The sequence below is a fragment of the Dipodomys merriami genome, unplaced genomic scaffold, assembly GCF_024711535.1.
Source record: "Dipodomys merriami isolate MVZ:Mamm:240054 unplaced genomic scaffold, mDipMer1.0.p SCAF_2, whole genome shotgun sequence".
Classification (NCBI taxonomy): domain Eukaryota; kingdom Metazoa; phylum Chordata; class Mammalia; order Rodentia; family Heteromyidae; genus Dipodomys; species Dipodomys merriami.
The window spans coordinates 32,034,682-32,047,834 of NW_027203381.1; the positions used below are offsets into that span (position 1 = coordinate 32,034,682).

Below are 13,153 nucleotides of genomic sequence, written 5' to 3' on the forward strand. Positions count from 1 at the left end.
AAAGCCAAAAATACAGAAGGAAAGAGAAACTACCTCTTCAACCAATGGTGCTGGCAGAATTGGCTGTACATGTGTAGAAAACTGAAGTCGGATCCTTATATAGTATACTGCACCAGAATCAACTCCAAATGGATCGAAGAACTCAATGTAAGATCACATACTCTGAAAGTCTTACAGAAAGGCATAGAGGAAACACTAGGGCTCCTTGCCCCAGGCTGAAATTTTCTTAGTAATGACCCCCAAAAAATAACAAATCAAAGAAAGGTTGGACAAATGGGACTGCATTAAACTGTAGAGCTTCTGCATGGCAAAGGACATAGCTAGCAAGATTAATAGAAAGCCCACAGACTGAGAGAAGATCTTCACTAGCCACACAACAAACACAGGCCTCATATCTAAAATACACTTAGAACTCAAACAATTAAGTCCTCCAAAAAAAATCCTTAAAGAAACAACTGCCCCATTAATAAGTGGGCTAAAGACTTCAAGAGAGACTTCACAAGGAAATAAGAATGGTCAATAGACATATGAAGAAATGCTCAACATCGCTGACCGTTAAAAAAATGCAGTTCTTTTATTTCTTATTCTAAGATTTCATGATCTTAAATTTGTATGTCTGAGCTAATACTCAATAGTTCAATATTTCACAAGAATTACTTGTTATTATTATTTAACATGACATTCTCATGGTATAATGCATTTCTTACATTTGTAATGCTTTTCTTTCTCGGCTATCAGACTTTTTAATTATAGCCAGTGCTTTACTCTCCCAGTTATTAGACTGTCTCTAATGCTTAATTAATTTCCATTTCTGCAAGTCTTAACCTATGCTGTTTTTTAAGATGAAATAGGAAGAGTAACATATGACTAAAAAACTCATGTGCTAAATAGAGTAACAACCATTTCATTCTTTTTAACAAAATACAAAAACATGTCCAAGGAATAGCTATGTGAGCAACCCTCATGAGTCACCAAAGTTTGAAGATCATTGCCAGCTTTCTTGCAAACAGAAGTCTTCAAGAATAAAGCAACCTACCAGCAAAGGGGGTCGGGGAGAGTCGGTTTGGAAAGAAAGCTATTTGGGGAAGCTTATGTGGTTGTGACTGTGGTGGCCCACAGAAGGACATGTGGTGAAGAATCACCTCCCCAGTCACCTTCTTCAAAAAGAAAAGCGGAAGCCAGGTGCATGTGGCTCATGCCTGTAATCCTAGTTATTCAGGAGGCGGAGATCTGAGCAGGAAAGTCTAGGAGACTTTTATCTCCAATTAACTACCAAAAAGCTGGAAATGGAGCCATGGCTCAAGTGGTAGAGCATTAGCCTTGAACAAAAAATTGAAGCGACATGCCCAGAATCTGAGTTCAAGCCCCAGGACTGGCACAGAAAGAGAAGAATCTGTTAGGTCTAGCTCCACGATCAACTGAGTAAGGAAAGGAATCTGGCTCATAGTATACTTACTTTAAAAAGAAAAAAAAGCTTACATATTTTTATTTATTAGTTTAAATTTTTAATTTTTATTGCTATTACAAAGATGGCATACAGAAAGGTTACCATTCTGTAAGTCAGATAATGAGTACATTTCTTTTGGACAATGTCATCTCGTCCTTCACTCCCAGTTTTTCCCTACATTCTTTGTCCACAAGTTGTATAGTTCATTTTCTTTTTGGGGGGTAGGGGGGTCCGGTTGTGGGTCCTGAACTCTGGGCCTGGGCGCTGTCCCTCGGCTCTTCAGCTCAAGGCTAGGGCTCTACCACTTGAGCCACAGCAACACTCCCAGCTTTTTTCTTATGTGGTGCTGAGGAATCAAACTCAGGGCCTCAGGCATGCAAGGCAAGCACTCTACCACTGAGCCAAATTCCCAGCCCTGTATAGTTCATTTTCAACCCAGTGTCTACTGAGTACCATTGTCTACTGAGTACCATCTGTTTTCCCACTTTCCCTCCATTTCTGTTGAAAAAGTATTTTTTTCTCTTTTTTCATTTTTTTTTATTGTGAAAATACTGTACATAGGGGTTACAATTACATGGGCAAGATAACGAGTACATTTCTTATCAAGCATTGTAGCCTCCTCCTTTGTTTCCCCTTCACATTCCCTTTCCATCCTCTCCCTGCTCCCCACCCAATCCTCCCCCCCACCCTGCACAAAAGTTGTAAAGTTCATTTTCAACATAACGACTTGTACATCTCATTGTTGCAATGGATCCACCTGTAGCCCTACTTAAACGATTTGTTTTTTCCCTTCCCCTCCACAAATTATACCAACATCAAATACAGTGAAATCAGGGGTTATGCTGTGGGGGATGGACATACAAAGCAACAAAGAAATAATCTTATAAATGTGTTAGAAACAATCGCATAAAAAAACATTTAAATACATATCTTAGGGTTCATTTCCCTAACATCAACTTATCTGAGCTTTTCTACCTGCACGACTATGTTTATTGCAGCATTATTTACCTAGCTAAGATATGGAACCAACGCAGATGCCCCTCAGGAGATGAATGGATCAAGAGAATGTAGTATATATACACAATGGAATTCTATGCCTCCATCAGAAAGAATGACATTGCCCCATTTGTTAGGAAATGGAAAGACTTGGAAAAAATTATATTAAGTGAAGTAGGCCAGGCCCAAAGAAACATAGGTCCCATGTTTCCTTATTTGCAATAACTAGTATATGTCTGAGACAAGCAGAAAAGCTCAGATAAGTTGAAAAAGTATTTTTTTAAACAGATACAAAGTAAACGCTCAATCAAACCAGGAAAATATTCAACATCCATGTGTGCATCTCCCTCCTCCGCCACAAAGGTGCGCACTTGAGCTGAACTGGGCATAACATACCGCCTCACCCTTGGCCACAAGAAACCAAGACAATCAAAAAATCTTTCCACAGTATTCAATGTATATCCAATGAAACTAGGAAAATTGAGAGGAGGGTGGGTTGGGATGGATGGTGGGTAAGGGTGATAACAGATCAACATGCATTGTACTTAGACTGCATGTTGAATTGTAACCTCTTTGTACAACTACTTAAATAAAATAAAAATGTGATTTAAAAACTCTTTGCCTACATAGTTTCAAAGTGTAACTACGCTGAAAGAACCTCATCCTATCTGTAGCAGAGCTGCTATGACCTCAGTGTAGCCCCACCAGCCGCAGCAAGAGAGAACAGAATAGAACAAAGTCAACATGCAGAGAGAGGTGAAGTAAGATAGCCAAAGACCAGGGTAAGTCCTGACGGCATGGGCGTTTCTGATTCCTGTATCATTCCTGGGGCCCAATGAGCCTTAGCCTTCCCAAAGTTCATATTTGCAGCCAATAAAATCTCCATCTGCTTAAACAAACTTGTACATTCTTTACCTATAATCCAAAGAGTCTTGAATTTTACGACCAGGAGTCAAGCTGTAACTACTTGTTTCCACATTCTTTCTCACTTGGGACCTCAGTGACCAGCCATAGTGATCACGCTATGCTGAAAGTCAGCTGCAATTTCTTGTTTCTCATAGACTCCCTGCCAGGTAGCAGCATTTGAAATGCATAGATTGGGGTCGGAAGACCCCTGTCAATCACAGCTAGAGCACTCTCCTAGAGCTGAAGAGTGCAGGGACAGTGCCCAGGCCCAGAATCCAGAGTTCAAGACCCATGACGGGAAAGAAAAAAGAAAGAAAGAAAGAAAGAAAGAAAGAAAGAAAGAAAGAAAGAAAGAAAGAAAGAAAGAAAGAAAGAAAGAAAGAAAGAAAGAAAGAAGGAAGGAAAGAAGGAAAGAAGGAAAGAAGGAAAGAAGGAAAGAAGGAAAGAAAGAAAGAAAGGAAGGAAGGAAGGAAGGAAGGAAGGAAGGAAGGAAGGAAGGAAGGCAGGCAGGCAGGCAGGCAGGCAGGCACCAGGCAGAGAAAGAAAGACAGAGAGAGAAAGAAAGAGAGAGAGAGAAAGAGAGAAAGAAAGAGAGAAAGAAAGAGAGAAAGAAAGAAAGAAAGAAAGAAAGAAAGAAAGAAAGAAAGAAAGAAAGAAAGAAAGAAAGGAAGGAAGGAAGGAAGGAAGGAAGGAAGGAAGGAAGGAAGGAAGGAAGGAAGGACGGAAGGAAGGTTGATTTTCTGGATAATCTGAACTGAGTCCCTTTCTTCTGAGGACCTTACATTTTGATATCTATAGAAGAAATGCAAGATCTTTAAGATCATTTTGACCCTTTAAGTCACATAATGTTCAATCTCTCCCTATACTTAACAAAGTAGATTAATTAATTTCCACAGGTGCCAATCACTCAAAAGGAGAACTGGAAGAGTATCCAAGTATTAGAATAGGATTTTGCCAAAAAATGTGGTATGAGGGGCTGGGAAGGTAGCTCAGTGTTAGAGCGCTTGCCTTGCATGCATGAGGCCCTGGGTTCTATTCCTTGGCACCACATAAGCAGAAAAAGCCGGAAGTAGCACTGTGGCTCAAGTGGTACAGCTCTAGCCTTGAGCTGAAAAGCTGAGGGACAGTGCCCAGGCCTAGAGGTTAGGCCTCATGACTGGCAAAAACAAAACAACAACAACAACAACAAATGTGGTATGGTCATATCCTACCAAAAATGTGGAAATTGCATGCTATTAAAGGTATTCACAAAGTCCCTATGTATAAAATGTTAAAGGCTTTGAAAATCTCACATTTCAAATTCTTTAAGCCTCCACAATTTTAAAACTAGTGGCCCTACAAGTTGGGAACTGTGATTTTACTCCAAGGACAGGACAGTGCCCTTTAGATGGTTTCCAGATATACTCTTCCTTTCAACTATGGTCCTCACACGCATAGCTTGACAGCTGGCTGCCATGGGGGCATGGGGCCGGAAAATGCTGCTTTGAGTACAGCATAGACGACCAATGTACTCTTACCAGGCCAAACATTACTTAGAACGAACTCAACTCTGGGGCTGGGAAGGTGGCTCAGTGGTAGAACGCTTGCCTTGCATGCATGAGGCCCTGGGTTCGATTCCTCAGCACCACATAAGCAAAAAGAAAAAATAGCCGGAAATGGCGCTGTGGCTCAAGTGGTAGAGTGTTAGCCTTGAGCTGAAGAGCTGAGGGACAGCGCCCAGGCCCAGAGTTCAGGCCCCACGACCGGATCCCCCCCCAAAAAAGAAGGAACTCAACTCTGTTCTGATGCTCTAACTCTTGAATTCTGTTATCCAGGAAAGCAGTTAATTCTACCTGAGGACACTTGTCTTAAGTAATCACAGACACCATGGTGAAAGGAATCCTGGTGTGGCTACCATAGCAGGCCCTGGGCCGTGGCAACTGGGATGGTTTCCTTTGCTCTCTCATTTTAAGGATAACAGTGTGGGATGGGAGTTTTTGTAGAACAGAAGAAGAGGAACTATTTGATAACACAGAGCTAAATAAATGTTTGCATGCCTCAGTCATAGCCTAGAATCAATTGCAAAACAAAATCCGTTCACCACCAGGAGTCCATGGTTCATACCTGTAATCTTAGCTACTCAGGAGGCTGAGACCTGGGAATCACCATTTGGAGCCAGCCTAATAGGAAAGATCTATAAGACTCTTATCTCCAAATAACCATGAAAAGCTGGAAGTAGAGCTGTGGCTCAAGTGGTAAAACTAACCTTGAACTCAGGGGCTTTCCCTGGGCCTCCATCACTGGCACCAAAAAAAAACCACCAAAAAACTCCTTACATTATTCAGAAGCTTCAAATCTGAAACTAACAGCAAAAATGTAAGCCTGTGTAGCTATATAGTATTAACAAATATCATTTTATTAAAGTATGTATGTTTATATGTACTCAGATCCCTTTGTCCTTGTGATATATTTTCATATACCTATGAATAATATGATTATATTCACAAGTAAGACATCAGAGGTTTTTCTTCCATTTATCCTAGAATAAAAATATAGCAATTTTTTAAAAAAATTACCTCTATTTCCATTTGGGAACTTCTTAATAGGGAGCGGTAACAGCTTGCCATCATTTTGTATTGTTAATCATCTGAACACCTTACTGAGAGACAAGGAAAGCTGTGGCACAAATGTTCATGACCTTCATGCACAAACAATGGCATAAACTTCACCAACCTCGCAGGGCTGCATCTTCTTCACCAGGACTGCTCCTGTGAACCACCCAAGCCACGTATTGTAAGGAAAAGCATGTGTGCATTTTAGTTTTGCTCTCAGACTTGTATTTAAAATCTACTTTCACCAAGAGCTGGTGTCTTATGCCTGTAACCTAAGCTACTCAGAAGGCTGAGATCTGAGAATTGCAGTTCAAAGCCAGCCCAGGCAGGAAAGCCTGTGAGACTATCTCAGCTGAACCACCAGAAAACCAGAAGTGAAGTTGTGGCTCAAAGTGGTAGAGTGCTTTCTTTAAGCAAAGGTGCTCAGGGACAGCTGCCAGGCCCTGATTTCAAGCCCCCAAACCAACAAAAAAAATCTTTTAACTAGTCCTCCATCCCCTCTCCCTACTTCTAAGAATAATCTGTCCTCATTGAAGATTCATCCTCCTGCTTCCCTGCCCTTCCCTTCCATCATTCCTTGGTATTTTCTCTTCTACCAACAGCAGCTTTTCCTAAGTGCTGGATCACTTACATATTGCTGCTCAGTTTTGTTGAAGATCTCAAACTGCTCTAAAAATGAAGACTATAAGCAGAAAGCCTGAAGTGGAGCTATGACCCAAGAGGTAGAGCCCTAGCCTTAAGGAAAAAAAATCCCAAGGATAGTGGCCAACCCCAGGCCAGTTAAAAGTTATTTTTGTTGTTGTTGTTTAAAAATTCTTTAAAAACAAAAGAAAAAAGTTGACAAGGATGCCGAGAAATTGGATCACTTATATATTGCTGGTAGAATGTAAAATGGTACAGCCATTCTACAAATCATTTGTAATAGCCAAGAACTAGAAACAATTTAGATGATCTTAAACAAATGAATGACTATACATTCAGACGATTGGCTGCTCTTCATCAGTTAAAAAACAGCAACCTACTGATACACACTATAGCCTGGATGAATCTACAAAGAATTATGCTAGGAGTGAGTGGGGGAATCAACCCCTAAATGTTCCATACTGTATGAATCCATGAATAGGACATGAACAGGACATTCTGACATGACAAAATTATAGGACTATAACATGGTGGTGGTTGGCAGAGGATGTACAGTAAGAACAAAAGGGAAATGGATATTGGGACTCCATCTTGTCTGTACCAGAGTCAGTTTTTGTTGTTGTTTGGGTGGTTGCTTGGTTGGTTATGGAGCTTGAATTCAGGGCCTGGGACTGGGTGCTGTCCCTGAGCTCTTTTTGCCCAAGGGTAGCATTCTACCACCTGAGCCACAGCACCACTACCAGTTTTTTCTGAGTAGGTTATTGAAAATAAGAGCCTCATGAACTTTCCTGTCTGAGGTGGCTTCAAACGGCAAGCCTCAGATCTCAGCCTCCTGAGTAGCTAGGATTACAAGCATGAGCCCCCAGCACCCAGTGTAGAGTCAGAATCCTGACTGTGTGTGAGACAGACTTTGTAAGATGGAGTACTAGCAGAATCTGAGTAAAGGGTCCATGGATCCCACAGTATTACTTCTTAACACAGCATATAAATCTATAATTATGGCAAAACAAAATGTGAATTGAAAACTGCCAGGCACTGGTAGCTCATGTCTGTAATTCTAGCTACTCAGGAGGCTGAGATCTGAGGATCACATTTGGAAGCTAGCACAAGCTGGAAAGTTTATGAGACTCTTTTCTCCAGTTAGCCACTCCAAAGTCAGACATAGAGCTATGGTTCAAGAGGAAAGCACCAGCCTTGAGTAAAAATGCTACGTGTCAGCTATCAGGCTCTGAGTTCTGGTTCCAGTACTGGGACATTAAAAAAATTAATGAAGTGACTTTATTATTAGAAGAAGTTATTTAGCTAACTGCAAATGTAGACATAAGCTTGAACTCTTTAGTACATGAGAGGCTGAGACAGGAAGATCATGAGTTCAAGACTGGCTTGAGCTATATGGTAAGATACAGAGAAAGGGAAAAAAAAGATGTTAAGACAATATATGCTACTGATGATCAAAATGTAAGCTTTTGGGTAAAAAAATACAATTTTAGAAATGTTATTCTTCCCACAATGAACATAAGCAAATTCCCAACACTTTCTTAATGTGGTCAGTAGTGATATTAACTAATGTTTTGGAACTATATAACAAAAGGTCTGAAGTTGCAAGAGCTGCTAACCCAGTGAACCTATACTGCCTAAATGTTCATTGTAGAATCTTAAAAACCCTGGACTTTACTGGACATGGCACAAAATTTTGTCATATGGCTTCATATTCCAGTCCTAATGGACTTTGAAAAAATTACCCTTGGTTAAATTAGGAGTGTGGCTCAAGTGATAGAATACCTATTCACTTATTAATGACTAATAAATGCATAGCTTAGAATTGTCCCAGGTTGATGCTGGGTGCTGGTGGCTCATGCCAATAACCCTAACTTCAGGTGTCTGAAGACTGAGGATCACAGTTCAAAACCAGCCTGGGCAGATAAATATATAAGATCCTTATCTGTAATAAACCATCAAAAATCAGGAACTAGAGTTATAGCTTCCAGCCTTGAGCAACAAGAAAAGCAAATGAGACCATCAGTTCAAGCCAAGTTCAAGCCCCAGGACAACCATTAAAAAAAAGTCCCAGTTTTGTTTCTTACAATGAAAATACTGGTCAACAGAAGGCTTATAAATCTTTGGGATCTGAAATAAAATTTTAAAGTGTAAAGAAAGGCTTGTAAGGCCCTGAACTTTGAAAATTGCTCTTCCAGTAGAAGAAAGTTTTCTTGGGGACTAAAGTCATGTGCCCAAATATATGAAAAATCACACTCACATGACATGACATGACAAAGGAGTATATGAAAAGAAAAGGAAGTAGCCATGTTTGGAAGGAAGCATTTGTCAATGGGTGGGGAAAGCTGCCTTCCCTACCTGAAGACAGGACAAGAGTAAAACTACTGAGATTCCACACAGATGATCATTCCATGGGGGGCTGACTGGGACCCCGGCGAGATCACTATACTAGGCCCAGACAGAAGGATGGGTGGTTGGGAAAGTTCTCTCCAGTGGCTACACTCCCTCTTAGTGACAATTTATGCATCCAGATGAGCCTGAGCTGCTATTTTTCCATAAAGAAAAACACAGACAAAAAAACTCACAGAGAGGAGGGAAGATATTTGGACAATTTGGCTTTTATCAAAATAATCACCTATAGTACATTCAGTTATTACAAAGAAGAGCCATTTTGAGAAGAATGCGATGTTGTAATTATAGCTTAGGTAAATCCACGATGAAGAGTCCTTTTTCGTTTCATTTGCTAGCTTGTATTGTTGAGTTAATCTTCAAAAAGCATATTGCTAAAAGGAGAAAGAATAATTTGATGACTTAATTTCTGAATTTGAAAACTACCCCTTACGTGAATCACAATGACACAGTCTAATTTTTAAGTGGTCTCCATCAGCAGTCTCCTGGCCTGTCTCCCTTTCAGCTGGCTTTTGGTCTCCAGGACAATTCCTTGACCTTTCAGGGCCCCATTACTCGGACACCAAGCCATTAAGGATGAGCACACAAAGGAGCCTCAGAAAGAAGGTCATCCTGATTTAAGATCTAAACTAGATCCGTAAGATCTGTTATCATGAATTAACTGAAGCAATGCCAAGACTAAGGAAAACATCAGTTGATTTCTTGCCCTTGAGAATGTATTTAATTACCTAGAGACCAAAGAATTCTGTCCTGATATTGTAATGATTGCCTTTTTCTCTCTTCTCATTGTTTTAAAATCATTTTTCTTTAATTCCTTCCTATCTGTATTGACTAAGTGAGAACCCCTATAATAACTCACGTTTTTCAGTTCCTAGGAAAATAAGTTGGCAGCCCCCTTCCCTTCCTCTCTATGCCCTCTTCCACCTGCCTTGCTAACTAAAGCCTGGCTCTTCCCTACTGGGCCAGGGGACCAGCCTACAGACACAGCCACCACCAGGTTGGCCCGTTGGGTCCCACATTGATGACACTGTCCCTTTTGCATCATAAACAAGCTGGAAATAGAGGACAAAAAGACAATGAACATGTATACATTTTAAGTACTCTTCTAATAAGTTTCTGAAGCAATTGATCTATTGTCTCATGGTTAAAGATTGACATTCAGAAACAGACTAATCATTAATGTGAACAAAATTGCTTTCTGTTCACAACTATTACCCATCTTTGGCCTGATTTTCCCCAAAACTTAGTATCTTGATACAGTGTTTTCCACTCAGAATATCCTAAACTTAAAATAAAATACAGAATCTCTTAGCTGGGTGCTGGTGATTTACACCTGTAATCCTAGCTACTTGGGAGGCCAAGATTTAAGGATTGAGGGTCAAAACTAGCCCAGGCAGAGAAGTCCATGAGACTCTTTATTCCAATTAAGCATCAGATGAAGGCATGATTCAAATACTAGAGTGACAGCCTTGAACAAAAAAGCCAAGCAAGAGCTCAAGGTTTTGAGTTCATGTCCACAATACTGGCTCAAAGAAAGAATACATCTCTTAAATGATAGTTTTTCTTAAGATGTGCTCTTGCTTTAGTCAGCTGCTATATTTTTATTTTGAAGAATATTCTAACAGGGCCTTTTTTCATTTACTTCACTTAAAATTTTCAGAGATTCTTATGTATCTGGAAGACTTTAAAAACTCTGCTTTTAAGCAACATTCAGATGTGACGCCACTCCTTTTCCTTCCCTTTCCCCAGTTTCAGAACCATTAATGTAAAGTGAAGGAAATAGGAGCTTCAAATCATTCATCCTACTATTGAAAACCAAACAAAGAATAGTGTGTAAAACGGCCCTAATTCCTCTCCATATGGTTGCACCAATAGGTTTTGAATAACCAATATCAGACTTAACTTACGTTTTCTAGATTTATATTTTCTGTATTTGAACTTGTCTTTGGACGATATTTCTTCCGGGTACAATAGACACTAATGAGCGTGACGATGAGCATCAAGCCAAACACAGCAGCAGTAGAAGAAGCAGCAATGATGATGGTGTCTCGGGTGGAGCCTTTCCTCTCACACCTTTCTCCCATGAACCACCAGTCTTCTCCTGCAGGACACCTGCTCATGGACATGAGATGGAGCCACACACTGACATTTAACTCTGGATGTCTTCTCTGTCAAAGGATTGCCTTTAATCTAGTGATCACCATCAAGTCCCTGAACTACAAAATTACTTCACTCACTCTAGCCTGGAGGGAGATGTGGGACTGGCAGCTCAAGAATACAAAAAGGGAAATTATTACACCTAAGCAGATGCTAGAACAACAGCTCCAAGCTAGGGAAGAGAGGTAGCCTAAGGAACAGAATATTGAGCTCCTCGCCTGCTGCCTTCACACCTTGGCCAAGATCCCAGAATTTCAGTGTCTTCATCTAGAAGATGAGAATAGCCATGCTCCAAAGACCAAGGTTGTGTGAGGCTTTAATAATTATGCAACTTGTGGGAACTTTTTCAGGCAATTAGAATGTAATGTGCTATATTTCATCAATAGTTCATTATCTTTGTATCTGTCTGAAGCCCTAAATGTAGTGCAAGGAAAGTGAACATCCCACATGGCTCTTGAGATGGCAACGGGCTCATTTCAATCATATGAACTTTCAGTGATCAAACCTGCTTTAACTGGCACCATGAGATTTCTTTCAGAAGAATGAGGCGGTCTTTCCCACACAACCCCTTACCTGCACTCAGCTTTGCCATTTTTGACAGTGCAGATGCCGCCATTCTCACATGTGAAACTGGAGCAGAGGTCAAGGATATCAGAGGTTGGGATTGGCTGCACTTGTGAGGTATTGAGGTGAGCTATGTCTGAGGAAGATAGGAGAACAGGCTGGCATCAGCTCTTGCTTTAATAATCAATCATCCAACCTTTTAGTCTGAGAAGATAAGATGGTCAGGGTACAGCAACAGTCATGACACTATAATAAAAAGTAGGTGCAGAGAACTGAGCCAAGCTGTAGAGCTGCAACTTAAGCCTGTGCTTGCCTGGGCTGTTGGAACTCAGAGCAACACAAGCCTTGGACACCAACCTTCAAAGGACATGGGGGGAGGCAGAGCTCAAAAGCACAAATACCAGGTGCTGGTGGCTCCCAGCTGTAATCCTAGCTACTCAGGTGGCTGAGATCTAGCCATCATTGTTCAGAACAAGGCCAGTCAGAAAAATCTGTAAGGCTCTTATCTCCAGTTAACCAGAAAAAAAAAAAAAAAGCAGGAACTAGAGATGTAGCTCAAGTGATAGAACACTGGGTAAAGGCAAAAAAGGCAAGCAAGAATGCCAGGTCCTAAGTTTAAATTCCAGTACACACACACACACACACACACACACACACGTATTGAACAGCTAAGGATAAATAATCTTTCTTATGGTGAAGTAACATGTTAGAATTCAAGCAAGATGTTTGGTGGCCTAAAATCCAGAGTCACATTCTTTGCTTTTTCTTGTTGATTTTTTTTTAAGATATAGGAGGAGAGAGGGTTGTCTTTGATTCAAACAAGACTAAAGAGAGTTAATGAAGATGTGACTTTTTCTCGGCTACATAAAATGTTTTCTCTCCTGACAGAATGATTTAGGAGTCAGGGCCAGTTACTCACATCTGTATTTCTAGCTACTTGGGAGGTACAGAAGGATCAAGATTCTAGGCCAGCCTGGGTAAAAAATAAAATAAAGTTCTTGAGATCCTATCTCAACAGAAAAAGCTGGTGGTGGCAAATGCTGGCCATGCCAGCGACAGAGAAGATCACAGTTCAAGCTAGCCGGGGCAAGCTGTGAGGCTCTGTCTCAAAATAACCAGAGCTACCAAGTATCAGTGGCTCATGACTGTAATCTTAGCTACTTGGGAGTTTGAGGCCGGCTCAGGAAGAAAAGTTCACAAGACCCCCTCTCAATGCATAGCTGGGAAAGTGGCATGCACCTGTCATCCTAAACTTAAGTCTGAGATTCCCTCTCAACAGAGGAAAGTTAGACATGGCTGTATGCATCTGGCATACCAGCAATGGATGGTAAGCTTAAATAAACAGATCGTGTTCCAACATGGGGAAGAAAAAAAGCAGGTTAGAGGCATGGCTTAGCACTAGAGCACCTGTCTAGCAAGCACAAGGCTACAGGGTCCTGAGTTG

The 13,153-nt window shown here is 40.8% G+C and overlaps 1 protein-coding gene across 6 annotated transcripts in view; it reads right to left on the bottom strand.

The window, feature by feature from the left end:
- Window positions 1-9,201: 9,201 nt before the first annotated feature.
- Window positions 9,202-13,153, bottom strand: part of Mep1b (meprin A subunit beta) — a 31,213-nt gene continuing 27,261 nt past the window's right edge. For all 6 annotated transcript variants that reach the window (XM_070028645.1, XM_070028646.1, XM_070028644.1 and 3 more), the window contains 3 exons: window positions 11,719-11,845; window positions 10,896-11,100; window positions 9,202-9,362 (listed from right to left, as the gene is read on the bottom strand). In XM_070028645.1, coding sequence (XP_069884746.1) covers window positions 9,348-9,362; window positions 10,896-11,100; window positions 11,719-11,845 — 347 coding nt within the window. In that variant the 3' untranslated portion in view covers window positions 9,202-9,347. The remainder of the gene's footprint in view (window positions 9,363-10,895; window positions 11,101-11,718; window positions 11,846-13,153) is intronic.